Source organism: Mchenga conophoros, linkage group LG11, assembly GCF_057382185.1.
Source record: "Mchenga conophoros isolate Kocher_MC1m ecotype Shallow Benthic linkage group LG11, M_conophoros_male_GT1.1, whole genome shotgun sequence".
In the NCBI taxonomy this organism is placed as follows: domain Eukaryota; kingdom Metazoa; phylum Chordata; class Actinopteri; order Cichliformes; family Cichlidae; genus Mchenga; species Mchenga conophoros.
In genome coordinates this window covers 1,848,225-1,867,075 of record NC_140536.1, presented here as the reverse complement: position 1 = coordinate 1,867,075, position 18,851 = coordinate 1,848,225, and the positions used below count along the sequence as shown (strand labels likewise).

At 43.9% G+C, this 18,851-nt stretch overlaps 1 protein-coding gene across 1 annotated transcript; it reads right to left on the bottom strand.

Annotated features, from left to right (window-relative positions):
* Nucleotides 1–7,981: 7,981 nt before the first annotated feature.
* Nucleotides 7,982–12,271, bottom strand: cnih4 (cornichon family member 4). Its single transcript, XM_085290488.1, has 5 exons — nucleotides 12,112–12,271; nucleotides 11,556–11,624; nucleotides 11,278–11,390; nucleotides 9,093–9,233; nucleotides 7,982–9,013 (listed from the first exon to the last, which is right to left on the bottom strand). The coding sequence occupies exons 1-5, from the start codon at nucleotides 12,178–12,180 to the stop codon at nucleotides 8,986–8,988; spliced, it is 420 nt and encodes a 139-aa protein (XP_085146614.1). The 5' UTR covers nucleotides 12,181–12,271; the 3' UTR covers nucleotides 7,982–8,985.
* Nucleotides 12,272–18,851: the final 6,580 nt, after the last annotated feature.

Here is an 18,851-nt window from a genome sequence, read left to right as displayed (position 1 = left end):
CTCCTGAACCGCCACAGCAGCAGTGTGAAGAGGCTGTGGCTGGGATCAAACAGCCTCGTGCAGCGCTGTCTGCAGAGAACAGTCCCGGTGATGCGCTGTGCTGATCTCACCACCCTCTGCAGAGCTTTGCAGCGTTACAGCCGCCGTACCAGCCAGTCAGAATACTTGCAATGGTGCATCTGTAGAAGTTGGTAAGTATTCTGGGGTTCATGCCGAATCTTCTCAGGCGCCGCAGAAAGAAGAGCTGCTGTCTTGTTGCTTTTGTGATCACACCAACATGGTGTGACCAGCTCAGGTCAGGAAAAGAAACAAACTCTGCTGTCAGTGATTTCAAGTACTGCACAATTTTCAAACAAACAATACTTGCACTTCTTACATCGTACGTACCCTGTGCTTTCTGGGGTATGGGCCATACGTGGAGTGACTTAAAAATAGCTCACTTAAATGAAAGAGCAGAAAACGTGCATCCTTAGCTACCAGGCAGGAGCAAAAGAGCCAGACCACAGAGGAAGTTCACAGATGTACTGAAGGACAAGAGGATGCAGGTGGGTGGGATGAAGGTGGCTCCTAAAGGGAGCAGTTGAAAGTAGAAGGGAAAAAAGTACACTATGAATCCACATTTATTTTGATTACAGTTTTATTGGTTTTGCCTTCAATACAGTGGAGCACAATATCCATATGTGGTTTGGCACTGTGCAGGCATTCATGGCACAGCGGTCCCACCTACCTGAGAAAATACTTTTTGTTAGCCTGTTTTACATCTTCTGTTTTAGCCTCACTGCACTGGGTCCCTTCATTTTATTATTCTCTGTTTTTCAGTCTTCAAATCGTCTCCGAGCTCCTACATTTACACTCCCAGCCGCTCCGAACAGCTGACGTGCTGAGGACGCAGCTCAGAGGAGACAGAGACAAACATCTTCAACGAGCTTTTTAAGTCACTTCTTAAAACTCTTTTCAGTGGCGAATATATTTTTATTTTTTAAAGATCCTTGCTGCCCGCAGCCATACACTCGTCAAAGGACCTTTGACCTCTAAGTTTAATTCATTTTATTTACACAGCGCCAGATCACAACAACAGTCACCTGAAGGTGCTTTATATTGTAAGGTCGACCCTACTATAACAGATACAGAGAACAACCCAACAATCATATGACCCCCTATGAACAAGCACTTTGGTGACAGTGGGAAGGAAAAACTCCCTTTTAACAGGAAGAAACCTCCAGCAGAACCAGACTCAGGGAGGGGCGGAGCCATCTGCTGTGATTGTTGTTGTTGCTGATAAAATTGAAGGTCAGATAGCAGCGAAGGGATAAAAGGGGCCACTGCAGCAGCCCCGCCCACCAGGTGATATGCCAGCAAGGCAAATATAATAGCCCTGCCCACAGTGACCTACGCCACCGCACCTCTCCATCAAGACTCTGCATGCGTGATATGTTATATGAGGGAGGTAGAGAACTAACCCTGGAAAGAGAGCCAGGAAGCAACTAGCTCAGCAGGCACCACACTCCACCACAAGGGGTGTGGGGCCCACCACACCATCACTCTGGAGCACCACGGAGTCCAGAGCAGCACAGAGTAGACTAGAGTCACAAGTCTCAACTGCACACTGTGTCACAACAGCAGACAGCCAGTACAGGGACAAGACAAACAGGTCTGGGTTGTTCCCTCACCTCGATGCCCCGCCCCACGGGCCTGTGGGAGACTTCCACAGATTTCTTCTTTTAGTTCAGCCACCGGCTGGCTAATAATCTGGATTTCATCCATTTTGAAATATAGCACTCGATTGGTTTAGAAGTTTACTGGGGAAAACAAGTAATTGATTTAGGCTGAATCATCCTTCTAATGATATATATCCCATGAGTGACATGCAGTAGTGTGAAAAAGTTTTCACCTGTCCTGATTTCCTGTTGTTTATTTTTTATGTTTGTCACACTAAAATGTTTCAAGAAAACATTTTTTATATTAGACAAAGATAACAAGAGTAAACACAAAATAAGGTGCAAACCTACATGTCCTACGTGAAAAGTGACTGCTCCTTAAACCTACTAACTGCTTGGGCGCCCTCAGCAGCAACAACTGCAATCCAGCGTTTGTGATCACTCCAATGAGTCTTTAAAGCGCTGTGGAGGACTTTGGGCCTACTTTGGAGAATTGGAGGGTTTTTAAGCATGAACCGCCTCTTTGAAGGTCACGCCACAGCACCTCTGGATCAGGCCACTCCAAAGTCTTCATTTCAATTTGTTTAAGCTATTCTTGGCTTGGATTTTTGTTCCCATTAATAATAAACACCTTAATTCAGAAACTGCATTTTGCGTTCACTTGCATTATCTTTGTCCAATATTTACATTTGTTCGATGATCCGAAACGTTTAAGTGTGACAAACATACAGAAAAATAGGAGATCAGGGAGGCGGCAAACACGTGTGAGCTCATCCTCTACAGCAGGGGTGTCAAACTCAAATACACAGTGGGCCAAAATTCAAAACTGGAACAAAGTCGCGGGCTAACATTAATATTTATTGAAATATATTTATTCCTCCAGATATAAGAATGGATCTTATGGACTCAAACACGTTTTGCTGAAAAACTGAATATGGAACAAGCAAAGCTTAATACTAAACAAACAGTGTTGGTCAAGTTACTTGAAAAAAGTAATCAGTAACTAATTACTGATTACTTCCCCAAAAAAGTAATCCCGTTACTTTACTGATTACTTATTTTCAAAAGTAATTAATTACTTAGTTACTTAGTTACTTTTTAAAAACACGATTTACAACCTGAACAGGTGATAAAGTGATAGATCTTTCAGCCAATTCTACTTTTTCTGCATAATCCATCATACAAAATGTAATCAAATGGAAAAGTCTCTTTTTAAAACTTGTTTTATTAGTTTTATTCTTTTAAATTTATGCATCAAGCAAACATTTAATTATCTGCAACATTCTCTGACTGGAAGAAATTAGTTTAACATTTAAACCTATTTTCTGCACATTCCAGCACATAAAATAAAATATTTTGTGTTTACACTCAGTCTTTCAAATAGATGCAAGTAAAACACAGCAGAAAATAAATAAAGTCAAAGACTCAACGGTCCTGTTGCTCTATTTTCACCTGTAAAGCAGGAGTGGGGTAGGCGGAGGTTTACCCTGGTGCAGGTGTGCCGCGGTCAGTGGAAGAATCCGTGAGTTTCTCTGTGAGTTTCCCATCACGTCGTAGCTACTCGGTGCTTGTTGGAAGTTTAGGGGTTTTTTCGCTGTAAAAAGAAGTTTTCTTCCCACGCACAGCGGACACTAATGTTTTTGTCACTTTTTATGGAATCAAACTCAAAGTAAGGTCAGTACTTCCACGCTTTAAACGCTGCACGCTCATACTCTCTCTGCACTCGATATATGATCCATTGTTGATCTGCACACAGCTGTTGTCACTAACGTCGCACTCGCTAACGTCACTGTCATGAGACATTCTCGCAGAAAAATCACGGTTTTAGTAACGCAGTAACGCAGCGTTCCTACGGGAAAGTAACGGTAATCTAATTACCGTTTTTGCAATAGTAATCCCTTACTTTACGCGTTACTTGAAAAAGTAATCAGATTACAGTAACGCATTACAAGTAACGCGTTACTGCCCATCTCTGTAAACAATATATATATTAGCTGTATAATACCAGTAGGCCAGCTCTAATAGTAATTTGGTATGGCTTCATGGGGCCAGATTTGACGCCTATGCTCTACAGTGTTACATGAACGTGACTCCACACCAGAAAGATTTATACCTACATATTTAACGTCAGCTGACTGTAGTGGAGTGGTGGTTTTGAAACTTATCTTTAAGTGTGATCCTCTTTAGGAGCGAGGTTTGTGAGTTCCTGTGAAACAGTGATGCATCATCAGCATACGGGCTTATTATGGTCTGTATTTTCAGACTGCTGCTGGTGGCTCGATAAAAATAACAAAAGCGAGTGGACTGGATACCCTCTGCCTGCTGTGAAGATCATAAACACAGATCCATAATGTAGCGATTCTCGGTCTGTAATAGTGTTGGGCACAGTGAAGCTTGTTTTTCTGCTAATTAAAATGGCTACGACTCTTTGTTTTGAGTTGCAACAGGCTGAGAATGTGTGAAGGAGCTGTGGCGTGTGCACGTTTCAGACACGTGCGTCTCCTGTAGTGAGACAACAGCAGTCGTTTACCTGATCACTCACTTTCCCTGGAATCAACTCCACGTACAACCAGTGTTGAAAAACCTCATTGTGGTCACGAGTAAACCAACTGGTGCAGTGCTGAATGTTCACTAAAGGTCGTCACCTTTTACGTCATATATATCAATACATCAGTGTACATCACATATATATGACGTAAAAGGTGACGAGGGGAATAAGGCACTGCAACCTTCCAAGAACCGTTCTGAGTGACCAGAAATGTTACTGTATCATTTTTATATTTATTTTATATACATTGATATTTATATAAAAATAAGGTTGAGTAGTAGAACATCCATTATGCACAAAATTACTTACGCTGTACTTAAAAGTACTTACAGTACAATTTGTCTTATTTCCTGAGAAATACCTGAAAGAAAGACAAGTTTAAGTGACCCCATAAAACATTGTGTGTGTTACCAGCAACCACAGAAATGCATATTTAAAGACGACCACGTTCACTTCCTGGTTTGTCGGGAGCAGCTCCTGAATCTGTTTGGCTGATAGCAGTTAAACTGTCATGAGCTGTGTGGCAGGCAGGGGTAGGACCCAACTGCAGGACTCAGAGACTCGAAGCAGAAGCTTTATTTGCTGTGAAAGATTAACTAAAAACAAAGTACATGAAGAAAGAAACAAAAGGTTAACTCGAAATAAGTCTTGAACTCGGGATACATGACAGGAACCAACTGCTAACGTGGAAACGACAATGAACGTGTTGAGATTGAAGACTTGAATACATGATAACAAGGGGACACAGCTGGGACTGATCAGACCTGACGAGACAGGCAGGAAGCAAAACTAAATATACTGAACACAGGACGAAGGACTACCACAATAAAACAGGAAACAGTCGACACACACAGAGAACAGGGGGAGTGACACAGCAGGAGACAGAACTTAACATGCACGAGAGACATGGCAGCAGACACTGCACAGAGCCACGAACAATACTAAACACGAGGATATAAAAGCAGGACACAGACACTGGGTGGACGACCCAGGACCACGACAACAAAACAAGAGCACGACCATCGGAACCAAAAGCAGGGAGATAAACTAAACCTTAGAAAACTGTTCAAACCATAATCTCAAAAAGACAAAAACATGAACCCTGACATAATCTGAAGTACCGTCCATGTGCAGCCACTATCTTACACATTCACACCGAAGAAATCCCCGAGATTACTCACAGGGCTGCGAAAGGCTCGTAGTGAGCCGCATGTCAGGCTTCTTTCTCTAGCAGGCTGCAGTGGAGGCGGTGAACAGCTGCAACTCTAACATCTGTCTCGAGCTCTGCCCCCCCCCCAGCCGATTGGCTCTTCCAGCCTTCTTGTCAGGTACTCAGTCGTGTTAATGAGCCAATCTGAGGTATGTTAGGGAAACGATGCTGACGTGACAAAAGTTAACAGTTAACAAATAAAACCAAACCCATGCAAATGCACCACAATAAGAAAAACATGCACATCACAGCAACATGAAGGTTCTGCCTGATGACACCCATCATTACTTTGTCCAGCTTAAAGCAGGCAGTACTCACAACAATGCATGGAAGAACAAGCTGCAATAATATATAAACAATAATAAAGATTTAGATCATATTTGAATGATTGTAAAGCATTTGTATTAATAAAGGTTTAAATCTTAATAGTGTGAACACTGCTTCAGCATTCTGCTGCTACTAATAATAATAAGTGCTGTTCATGTGCAGGAAATAATCACTCCGCTGATTTACAACTCTTTAAGGAGAAAATCAGTCCTGAGAAATCTACATGTATTTGCTGACTGTCAGAAAAATTGTGTACATTTTATGTATATTTGGAGTGATGCAACATCCTTCATCTATATCCTTCAAGCTCGGTCCTCTACCAGAGGCCTGGGAGCTTGAGGGTCCTGCAGCATCTTAGCTGTTCCCAGGACGGCGCTCTTCTGGACAGAGATCTCCGCTGTTGTTCCCGGGATCTGCTGGAGCCACTCGCCCAGGTTCGGGGACACTGCTCTGAGTGCTCCGATTACCTCGGGGACCACTGTTACCTTCACCCCCATGTTCTCGTTCTTCCTGATGCGGCCATCATCACTACAGCTCTCTTCTTCTGCTTGTCCACCACCGCTGTGTCCGGTTAGCCATCACCATTCGTCTGTATCTGGAAACCCCATCGGAACCGTTATCAACCACTCTTCCTTATTATATCTCTCCACCTGTTTCCTTACCTTAATTTCACTTACCTCCACCTCGTCCTTACTCTGTTGTTGGGACTGCTGTCCTTCTGCCGGCACTTCACAGCTGCAGCTACAACAGCAGCCTCCTGTGGCTGTGGGCTCCTTGTGAGATCTTGCTTGTCCTGTTATTAGCAGCAGCAGCAGCTAACATGTTGGTTCATTTGGTACACTTTGCTATATCGATCTTTGTTTTTCTCTCTTAGCTTTTCGTCACTTCTTCCACACCAAACAGTGCAGGCTGTGGTTTTTTCAGTAAACAATAAAATACCAAAAATGAAAAATATGTGATTTCATAGTTTTATATTATAATTATTTGGCTACACAGATTAATCTGAGGTGGGCCCCAGCCATATAATCTTATGAGGTTCTTGACACAGTCATCCTTTTATTTGTTAGATCTTGATGAACACTCTAGTTCAGGGGTGTCCAACTCCAGGCCTCGAGGACACAACAAGTCCTGCAGGTTTTAGATGTGTCCTTGATCCATCACAGCTGATTCAAATGGCTGAATGACCTCCTCAACATGTCCTGAAGTTCTCCAGAGGCCTGGGAATGAGCTCATCATGTGACTCGGGTGTGTTGACCCAGGGTGAGATCTAAAACCTGCAGGACACCGGCCCTCGAGGCCTGGAGTTGGACACCCCAGGTCAAATTTATATGCACAAGTTTCTCCTTGCTGTTGTCGTACTGAAAGAGATTACATTTGCCTCTCATTACATCTGAGAGAGGCAGTCGATTGTTTACTAGTAAACAATCTTAAACTTTTAATCAAAACTATAAAAATCTAAAATATAACCAAATAATGATTCTTCAAGAACTCTGTGCAAACAGAATAAGTTCTTCCTTTCACCTCCTGGTGAAATACATTTAAAAAGCTGGTGTACAACACTACAGAGTACTAAGGTTACATTAAGAAAATATGTCATTGATCATGTTGAGAATAAAGTTGAAATTTCAAAGTTAAGTTGAAAATCTGCTGAAATGTGCAGACTGAAGTTGTTTGGAGACAAACGGCCAGTTTCTGCAGCTGAGTCAGCTTTAGTTTCTCTCACTGTGGTGATGAGAAATCTGCACATTTCAGCTTTCTACTCAAAATGATTCTTTTTAATTCATCACAGGAATGCCAGGAAGTGCAATGGAACGAAAATATTTATTCAGGTTCCTGTACTTGGTACAGCACACGACTGCAACAGGTGACCATGCTGGCTTTGTAAGGAACAGTGTGTGTGTGTGTGTGTGTGTGTGTGTGTGTGTGTGTGTGTGGGGTCCTGTATGCAGAATAAGTCTCAGAACTGGATTGGTTATCCAACCTCAACTACACCTCAGTGCAATCAGACACCCGAGGTCAACGTTGGAAAACTGTCAGTAAATCTGTTGGATAGTGTTGAAATCAAAGAGCAGCAGGGTCACAAACCAAGCAGCAGGTGAGCGCACATATGCAAACTACACAATAAAATACACAACGTCAGTCACATGGAGTGGGCCACTTTCATTGTTCTCTATTGGTGCAGACAATAAGAGAAACTCTGAGTTACCAAATACTGACAAAAACAGACCGACGAGCCAGTTTCAAACCTCTGACTCTGACTGAGAGTTTGGGATATTTATTGGATTGATTTGACAGAAGTAGTTCAAGGTTTACTTTAAAAAAAAAAGGATTATGTTGACACAACAAGAACTTTCAAACATTTCCCCAAAGAATAAAACTTTGCCAATCAAAGAGTCAGAATCCCGACTGCCTCTTAATTCAGTGCACGTATGACGCTGCTGAGCATCGACTGCAGCAGCGTCATAGAAACATCTTATTAGTTGTTGGAGGTGGTTAAACCCTGACACGAAGCACAGCATGCACACACCATAAAGGACCACATTAACTGTGAACCTGATTGAATCACCAGCTGGGAAAAGTCATTACGTGTGGCACAAACAGCACAATTTACAGGATGAACTGAAGTGTTATAGTTATTACATGGGTCGCATCACACTGGTGCACAAGAGCGACCAGCGAGGTGAGAAGAAGAATGTCCGAGCGCACTGGAAGGATCCATAACTTAGGCTGCTACAGCAAGACGGGTCCTGCAGGGCCCGCGCTGTTAGCTTGATTTAACTCAGCTGTCCTCCACTCTGTACAAGCTGTCGACCCAAAGTCCTTACAGCAACCTGCAATACTTTGTGTAAAGCACCAGAATAATGAGCACTCATGAGGAGGCTGAAAGCAGTTCATTACTGGGAGGGATCGGGCTCATCGTTATTGGTAAAGAAACATACTGCAAACGTCTATCAGCTGTTGAGGTTGTAATGACTTTGTGTTAAACAGAGGTTCAAAAATAAAGGATTGTTTTCCACAGTGCAGACGAGCTTTCTGTTGGAGGCTATGAAGGTGGATCTTTGAAAGGTTAAATATTAACCATATCCATGTGGCAAAGTCAAACTCTGGAATTCAATACAAAAAATGTAATAGTTGTTCTGAGACATTAAATGCATACAGTACAGGAGCACAGGATGTGAGGGGGACGCAGCAAAGCCTGCAGTCTGGAATTTGGCAGCTGAAGTCCGTGGCCTGCTCCGGGCTCAGTCGTTGATCAAAGCCAGGATCATGCTGGAAAACACAAGTCAGATATGTGAGTGCAAACAGCGAAGACAGCCCTGGACGTGTTAGCAAAGTGTGCGTGTGTCACCTGTACAAATAGATGAAGAAGCAGAGCAGGTGGTAACCCAGTTTAATCATGGCCTCCTTCATGTGAGACTTGAGCAGACCTCGGTTGTGGATCTCCGTTGGGTCAAACACTCCCATGTTCCCCATTGGAACCTTCAAGTACCTGCAGGGTGAAACGGATCAAGATGACACACCCGGCAGACTCTAAACACCAGTACGACTGTTCCAGCTGATCGTCTGTGACCGAAGGTTTAGTCACTGGTTAGTACTGTTAAGGTGTCTGCTGGTCCCGACACAGTATAACCCTGCTCTTTGATAGAACATGAGAAGGAAGAGCTTCTGCCACTCGCCTGATGAAACGATTCATTGGTCGCTCTTTGTGTAAAGGTCTGAATAACGGTACAGTACATCCAAACCTTTATTTTGGTAACCAACTGCAGTTCCTCAGCTTTCTAGATGTATGAAGAAAGTCTACGAGAGTCTGAGAGCAAAGTGCTCTAATGGTCATTAAGATAAGATTCAACACATTGTATACTGCAGCGCAGTACCTGTAACACCTACAGCTGCTCTAATAGGATATTATGGTCGACAGTATCGAACGCTGCACTGAGGTCTAGCAGGACAAGCACAGAGATGAGTCCACTGTCAGAGGCCATAAGAAGATCATTTGTAACCTTCACTAAAGCTGTTTCTGTGCTGTGATGAGCTCTGAAACCTGACTGAAACTCTTCAAATAAACCTCTGCAGATGATCTGTTAGCTGTTTGACAACTACTCTTTCAAGGATGTTTGATATAAAGGAAGGTTGGAGATTGGCCTATAATTAGCTAAGACTGCTGGGTCTAGAGATGCTTTTTGAGTAAAGGTTTAACTACAGCCAGCTTGAAGGCCTGTGGTACATAGCTGATTATTAGAGATAGGTTGATCATATTTAAGATCGAAGCATTAATTAATGGCAGGACTTCTTGTAGGAACGAGCTCTGACTTTTGTCAGGTCTGTGTAGGTTCTCGGGTCATGCTAGTCTTAAGCTTGGAAAGCTCGACTCCTTTAAGAAATAAGTGCTTAAAGTTTTACATGTTTTGTGCCAGTACAGAACATGACATCATCTGATTGGTTAGTTGCTGCTAATGGACTTGCATTAGTTTATTAGCCAACTAGTGACAGAACCAATAACGAGGAGTTTCGTGTTAACAAATATAAGGACGTACTTTCACTCCGTCTTCAGCAGTAAGTGCTTCAGGAAACAGGAGCATCCAGCTGTTAGCTGTAATGTTGGGTTTTATACAGTGGGCTTAAATGAGAGGTGTGTAGAGGAGCCTGTTTGAGTCTGATTTTCCTCATGTGGCTGGATGCAGCGAGCGGTGCAGTCAGCCCATGTGATCAGCTCTATTTCAATCGTCTCCCAAGCAAAACAGTAAAACAACAGGTTCCTACGTGCACACCACAAACAACTATGTATCTTGTTGAAGCACAACTGGGAAAAATAGGTCGATGCGTGCAATCGGAAAAAAGAAATAAAATGGTGACTGCGAGGAAGAGACACGATCTGAACTGTCTGGTGTGCTTGAGAGAGACTGTATGAAATGACAACGACTGCATTGCTTTGCCTGGAGATCGTACGGCTTGGTGCATCCAGCCTGGCGAGGAACATACCAGCGTCACAGTCCAGCTGGTTGGTCTGGTGACTCAAACAGGCTCTCCTCCACACAGGTCTCATTTATAAAGTGCTTTACAGAACCGAACATACAGCTAACACTTCCTGTTTCAGTGCAGCAGTGCACACTGCTGTACCAAGGGACAATACAACAGTGATGCCCACAGACTCATTTTGAGTTTTGGTCACTAGTCTGCTAACAAATGAATGTAAGCAGCATTAGCACCAGCCAACCTGGTGACATCATGTTCTGTACCGACACTAGATGGCACTAAACATGTTTTAAAGCACTTGTTTCTTAAATCCAGCGACACAGACAGTTATTCATGTTAGCCTGTATACATGTAGTGTTTCAGGTCCACTTTAAATATTGGGATTTTTATCTTTTGGCTTTAGAACCCAAGAAGCCTCTTGGGTGAGGGCCCGATCATTGCTGCTTTAATTATTTTTCCAACCACGTGACATAAAAGGAACAACTACAAAAGAGAAAGGATCCCGACATGCACGTGTAGCCGTGGTGGACCTAACTGATGCTGAGACTGGATGGGCATACCTGTAAATGTTCCAGGCTGCTACAGGCAGGTTGAGGAGGAGGATGAACCAGTGCATCGAGACCAACATGAGCATGGTGGAAAGACACTGGGCAACCATCTCTGGAATTACCCACTAAACATCAAACAAACATTTGAATTACAGATTAGAAATCTGAGTGTGAAAATGATCTTTACAGTCGGTTACAAAAAGAAAAGCGATGATTATTTCATAAACGACGGGGGGTAAAAGATCAACTGCATCATCAACCATATCTATGAAATCAATAAGACAACTTACTTTGTTCAGCTTGGAACAGCAGGCTCTAGCATTGATGTAGTCACATTCTAGGTCAGACAAGGTTATAATCTAGATTTCAAGTTAAGGTACAATGTGCTGTGAAAAGGATGTTGCATTCAGGACCTCGACTGGCTCCTTCGATTATCCTTTAAAATATATACATACATATTAAGGATGTGCTGGACTGGCCTCATTTTTCATCGCCGATCGGTCCAGCAACAGTGGACCCACGCACCGCAGCGCTGCGTGGGTCACCCAGCGCTGCGTGGGACTGAAATATAAAAGCCGACAGTGTGAAATGAAACTATCAGTACAGAGATATTTGCAGATAGCGGCTCTTCGTGACTGCTAACTCAAAACACTCTACAAACTTTCATACACTTATTCCGTCACACAAGCCCGACTACAACGCTCATAACAAGGCGGCTAACAAGCTAGCTGGCTGCTATTAAATTAGCTTTTTTATACGGAGAAGACTTCAGCAAAGCTCTCGGACAGAAAACCGCTTTGACGCAGACGAGTACCGTCGCCCGACTCACTGAATCGAAAAGGATACGAAGTAAACGGAGAGGAAAATCAGCGCACAGCAATCCACAAGAGACAAAATGAACACTGCCGCTTCCATGTTCCCTTTTCCGCAAGTAGTTTTTATTTCCGGACAGTTGACGCGTTTGTGCTGCCGGGAGTTGTGACAGTGTCAATGCAGCGCTGCCACCTAGCGGACTGGAGTGGACATGGTTGACTCAAGACAACCATGGATCCAGACAAACTGTAACAGTGGGGTTTTTTCTGTCAACACTGACTTAAAATAACGACGTAACATAACATAAAACCCAAAAAACGCACCTTTAGGAACTCCTGGCTGTCTCTGTATTTAACAAGACAGTAAACATCAAATAGCAAAAATATTATAAGGCGGCTTCAGCAGAACAGATGCTCGGTGTGCTGTTGGTTATGGGGAAATGGAGGCTGCAGGGGGGATGCGAGAATGCTAAAGCCTGGAGGCAGAAGCAAGAGGGAATTTTCTTTTATCCTAATCCAAATGGAGTTTGTAATAAGATAAGATAAGATAACCTTCATTAGTCCCACATGTGGGAAATTTGTTTTGTCACAGCAACTTCCTGCTGTGACAAAACAAATTTCCCACGTGCAAAAGTTGTATAGAAAAAATTAGAATACAATGAGAATAAAATACTGTACACAACTGTACAGAATAGAATAAAATAAAATACTATATACAGTAGAATAAAATAGAATGAAATATACAATAGGACAAAAATAGAATACAAATTCTATACAACTGAGTAAAAATCCAACTTTGTCAGAAAAGAGTATTGAACTTCAGCGGAAGAAGGAAAAACGTTTTAAGAGCCAATAAGGAGGAAACACACTCAGGACAGTGTTATGGTCAGGACTCTTACATGCTATTGGTGTTTTATATTTTTTTGTTATTAAGATAAGACTTTATTGATCCCACAACGGGGAAATTTTTGCGTCACCTCAGCTCAAGTACAGATATATGAAGGAAATACAGAAATACAATTAAGTACAATCAATGAAAAAAAGTAAGATAATACACTATATACAATGGTAGCATACACAGTATGTGATTATGGATATGGTTGGAAATATGGAAGACATAAACTATATAGCTTGGAAGGTCATGGAGGGTCCATTATGCATGAAGTGGTGACCGTGGATGTTCACAGTGTCCAGTGACTTATGACATCGTGATTGAGGAGTTATAGTCTAACTGCTGTTGGGATGAATGATCTGCGAAAGCGCTCCTTCCTGCAGCGAGGGTGTTTCAGTCTCTGACTAAAGGAGCTGCTCAGCCCACTCACAGACTCATGCAGTGGGTGATGTGGGTTGTTCATGATGGATGTCAGCTTTACTAACATCCTCCTCCCGCCAACCACCTCCACAGACTCCAGGGGACATCCCAGCACGGAGCCAGACCTCCGCACCAGTTTGTCAATCCTGCTCCTGTCCCTGTCCGTGCATCCACTCCCCCAGCAGGGCACTGCATAGAAAAGGGCAGATGCTACCACAGTGTCATAGAATAACAGAGTCCTGCAGACTCCGTAGGACCTCAGTCTCCTCAGCAGGTGGAGTCGACTCTGGCCCTTCTTATACAGGACGTCTGTATTTGTAGTCCAGTCCAGTTTATTGTTGAGGTGAACACCCAGGTACTTATAAGAGTCCACTATCTCAGTGTCTTTCCCTTGGATGTTCACCGGTGTTGTAGGGGGTGACTTCCTCCTGAAGTCTATGATCATCTCCTTTGTCTTGCCGGCGTTGATTTGGAGTACGTTGGTCTCACACCAGCCAACAAAGTCACTGATGACCCGCCTGTATTCCTGATCATTCCCGTCTGATACGCATCCAATGATGGCTGTATCATCTGAGAACTTCTGTAGATGGCAATCGTCCGAATTATAACAGAAGTCTGAAGTGTAAAGGCTGAACAGGAAAGGTGAGAGAACCGTGCCCTGTGGTGCCCCCGTGCTGCAGATTACCACCTCGGACACACAGTCATGGAGCCTCACATACTGTGGTCTGTTGATAAGGTAGTCGACAGTCCATGCAGTCAGCTGTTTGCCTACTCCGGCTCCCTCCAGCTTCCCTCTCAGTAGTGCGGGTTGGATGGTGTTGAAAGCACTGGAGAAGTCAAAAAACATGATCCTCACAGTGCTCCCCACCTGCTCTAAGTGAGAGAGGGATCGGTGTAGCAGGTAGATGACAGCGTCATCCACCCCAATTCCAGAACGGTAGGCGAACTGCAGGGGGTCCAACACTGAGCCCACCAGTGGCTGAAGGTGGTGCAGGATGAGCCTTTCCATGGTCTTCATCAGATGAGAAGTCAAGGCAACAGGCCTGAAGTGGTTGGGCTCCCTGGGGTGTGCGATTTTTGGCACCGGAACCACACAGGAAGTCTTCCACAGTTCAGGAACCCTCTCCAGGCTCAGGCTCAGGTTGAAGATGTACAGGCCCACCTGACAGAGCTAGTCTGCACAGTCCCTGAGCAGTCTGGAGCAGATTCCATCCGGACCTGCTGCCTTCCTTGCCTTCGTCCTCTTGAGCTGATTTCTCACCTGATCAGCTGTGAAGTAGATGTGAGGCTGGGCTGGAGTGGGGGGTGGGGCTCGCTTCGTTGTGGATAGATGTGTGGATAGGGGTGAAGCAGGGTTGTGGTGAGAGGAGAGCTCAGGTGACAATGGCATTGCACCCGGAGTGGGGGGGGGGGGGGGGGGGATGGAGGGGGGTTAATGGAACCTGGGGGGTGGGATCGGTGATCAGTGGGCCATTGTCAAATCTGTTAAAAAACAGATTCAAGTCGTTAGCACACCCCCGGCCAGCAGACACTGTGGCTCCTCCATTGTCCTGGAAATGTCCAGAGATTTGTTTCATGTTCCTCCAGACTTCTTTGACGTTATAGTGCTAATTATTTTATTATTTTATTGTTGCATTGTCTATGTTCTCTATCACTGTGTATGATGGTACAGTTCTACTTTGCTATAGCTGTGTGCTATAGATTTTTACCTGTGAACATAATCCCACACTTATATGACTCCGATGTTTTAGTGTAAATCATTTTATTGTTTTATTGTTTTATGTAAAGCACTTTGGCATGCCCCTGGCTTTTAATGTGCTCTATAAATAAAGATTGTTGTTGTTGTTGTTTGACGTTTTTCTGTTGGAGTTGGTTTTCCATCTTCCTACTGAAGCGCTCCTTGCCTTCTTGGATCTTGTATTTAAGATCCTTTTGGACTTTCTTCAGTTCCTCCTTGTCTCCCGACCAGAAAGCACTCTTCTTCTTGTTCAGCAGGGCCTTCAGTTCTGGGGTGACCCACGGTTTATTGTTTGAGAAACACTGTATCTTCTTGGTAGGCACAGTGTTCTCAACACAGAAATTAATGTAGTCCGCGATGCAGTGAGTGAGGTCGATGTCCTCACCGTGAGGCTTGCAGAGTTCCTGCCAGTCTGTGCATTCAAAACAGTCTCTTAAGGCCTCAGTGCATTCCTCAGACCACACCCTTATCACCTTCTTCGTGGGGGGGTTCCTCTTCACCATGGGAGTGTAGGTGTGGTGGAGAAGGACCAGGTTGTGGTCTGAGTGGCCAAGCGGGGGGAGGGGTGATGCACTGTAAGCCTGCTTTGTGTTGGCAAACAATAGATCCAGGGTTTTGCTGTCCCTTGTATGTCAGTCAACGTACTGGGAGAAGTTTGGGAGAGTGACAGATAGTGAGGCATGATTGAAGTCCCCAGAAATAATAATGAGGGACTGCGGATGTGCCATCTGTAGCTGAGACAGTGGAGTGAATGTACTCACAGGCTGCTGTAGCGTCGGCCGAGGGTGGGATGTAAACAGTCAGCACAATAACGTGTGAAAATTCCCTGGCCAGGTGGTATGGCCGGACGCTAACTGCCAACAGTTCAATGTCTTTGGTACAGCTCTGTTCCTTCGCAGTGATGTGCCCCGGGTTAAACCATCTCTCACTGACAGACATTGCTAGTCCCCCACCTCTCCTCTTACCACTCTCCATTGCACTCCGGTGCTCTAACCAGTTGAAAGCCATCCAGAGTTATAACAGTCCGGTGTGTGGTCCGTGAGCCATGTCTCAGTGAACAGGAGGAGGCTGCTCTGCTTGTACTCCCACTGCAGTCTGGTTAGCGCAATTAGCTCTTCCATCTTGTTGGGTAAAGATCTTACATTACCCATGAGAATGGATGGAATGCTTGGTTTGTACCGTCTCCTTCTTTCCTGGTACTTCACTCCAGCCCTGCGTCCCCTCCTCCAACGTTGTAATTCCTTTGGAATCTTGGGTCGCTCCTCCGGGAGTACTTTCCTGTTGCCCAGTGCTAGCAGCTGCTCCGTACTGTAAACAATGGCTTGGCTTACAGATTCTCCAGAAGTGGTGGTAAAAAGTCCCAAAAAGAGTAGAAGACATACTACTACTCTCATGAAAATTTGTGGGTCCATGTCCCGTTGCACAACAAATAAAACACGACCAAGAGTGTCGGGTAAAAAAAGCTTAAAGCACAAGAAAAAACAGAAAGGAAAGGAAAAAGCTGGGAGCTGAGGAAACAGGCTGCCTACCGTGGCGCCATCTTGGATGGCGGATAGCCTGCAAAGTGGACATGCTACTGGAATGGATACCAGGAAACCAGGAGTTCCAGTTCCAGGAGATATTTTGTTTGGAGGAATTTTTCCCATTGACAAAGACGTGGGGACAAAGAACAAAACCTTTGCTCGACACCTGCAGTCTTCTATCAGGTAAGGTCTTAGTGTCAAGAGGATCTGTTTCTCATCAGCTTCACAAATCGTGACTGTGTTGAGCATCCACTGAGTGGTAATTTGGCTCCTAAATGTTATTTTCACTATCTTCTAAGCCCATAACAGAATTCCATAATTAATATAATTCCTGCACAAAAAATAAATGGTAGAGAAAAATATGTACCAATGCATACTGTATCCAAGCACAAAAGCAGGCGACTGGATCTTGGGACGTTTACACATTTTGACGGACATGAAATCTTATGATCGAAATGTGAAGTTAACAAAACCATCACAGGGTCAAATATAAAAACACAGAAAACAGCAGTAAGTCTCAGTTAATTCAGACCTTTATGCTACAAACTGTGAGCCACCTCTGCTGGCACCTTATGACTCAGACTAACACATTACTGCAGATGCTACATCCATTAGTCCATCGATCTCCTGCTCCTTCCTTCCCTCACCCGTGGAAAAGGCGTGGGAAGATGCTAACTGTCATTGCAGCCAAAATATTTGGTCGTAAACCACCTTTGCATGAGCTCAATGAAGCCAAATGCATCATCTTAAAAACAGAAGAGCTGCGATCTTCAGACCGCAGAATTTGATTCTTGTCCTCTCGATGACTATAAAGTCCATCACCTACCACAATGAACAACAACAGATACACCGACCCCGAGGACAGCTGAGGCTTTGAACATGTGTTTCTTTGAGTGAAAAAATGATGATATGTCTATTCTAATAAAATCATTTTCAATTAATAAACCTTTGTTTAAACACATGGTGTGTTCTTCTTCTGCTTGATGGTTATTACTAATAACCCCCCACTATATATAACAATGTACAGCACAGTCTTACAGTAGGTCAGTGGTTCCCAAACTTTTTCGCTGGGCCCCCTTTGTTTTACAAGAAAAATGCCCCCCCCCACATCCTCCAACCACACACCCCCATATTTTGCTCCATTGTGGTTTATTTCACACCACAAACATTTAGTAAATAATTAAGCAAATAAAAGTAATCTGCAATAAATTACAGGTAGCAATGAAATAAACTACTCTTTTACGTCCACATCTACACGGGTATTTTTGAACACGCAGCTGTTTCATCCACGTAAACGGCGTTTCCAATCACCGAAAACAGATTTTTTTTTTAAAACTCCTTTTTTGCGTTTACGTGTGGACGAGGAATACAGAGTTTATCACACACCGTCAGAGGTATGTGCCTTTTTCCACGTCACGCTGTGGCCACGTTATTGTTTACATGGGATGAACTGCAGAATAGCAGATAGAGACAAAATACTGTTAATCTGACTGTCTGCAGGTTTACACGCAGTTACTGTCCCTCTGTTTACAAAGGCAGAGGCGTCACGGTGGGATTATTTTACGTGTAGTTGTTTTTTCCTGTGTAATAATATTCAACATTGCATCAATACATTTTTCAAAAAATGCCTCTCTGTGCAAAATGGGTTTAAACACAAAATCGTGGCAGGATCAGCCTGATATTATTTGTATCCAGCTGTAACTTTACTGTATAAAGAGCAAACATCTCCAACATGTCAGGAGCAGTTAGTCATTACAACAAGTGTTTGTGAACTAAAGATCAAGAATGTGGGATCCTGTTTGTCCGTGATTTGAAGCGCTGCTCCTGATGCAGGGAAACCAGTCCTGCAGGGAGACCTACCTCAGCACCTGTGCAGGTGAAGCCAAAGGGAAGATTTGCTTCACCATGTTTTCTAGTCTTTGGCTCAGAATGAAGTTGGTTTGGAAACATATGCAGCGACGCTTCATCTCCTGCTTTGCGTTTCTGTGGGCGCCTCGTCAACAAACCTGTCCATGATGTTAGCAGTGTCCAAGCGTTTTTTTTTTCCTTTTCATACCACACCCCCCCTGCAATGGCTCTGCACCTCCCTAGGGGGCGGGCCCCACACTTTGGGAACCTCTGTAGTAGGTGAAGTGAGGTCCCTGCCTCCACCTGATTATGTAATTTACCAGGAGATGCTTTTATATAAACTATAACTTCTA

Coding starts and splice junctions, on each gene's coding strand:
- cnih4 (XM_085290488.1), bottom strand. CDS start 12,180: ATGGAAGCGGCAGTGTTCATTTTGTCTCTTGTGGATTGCTGTGCGCTG. Junction 11,625..12,111: donor TTTTCCTCTCCGTTTACTTC/GTATCCTTTTCG, acceptor CTTGAAATCTAG/ATTATAACCTTGTCTGACCT. Junction 9,014..9,092: donor TTCTTCATCTATTTGTACAG/GTGACACACGCA, acceptor TGTGTTTTCCAG/CATGATCCTGGCTTTGATCA.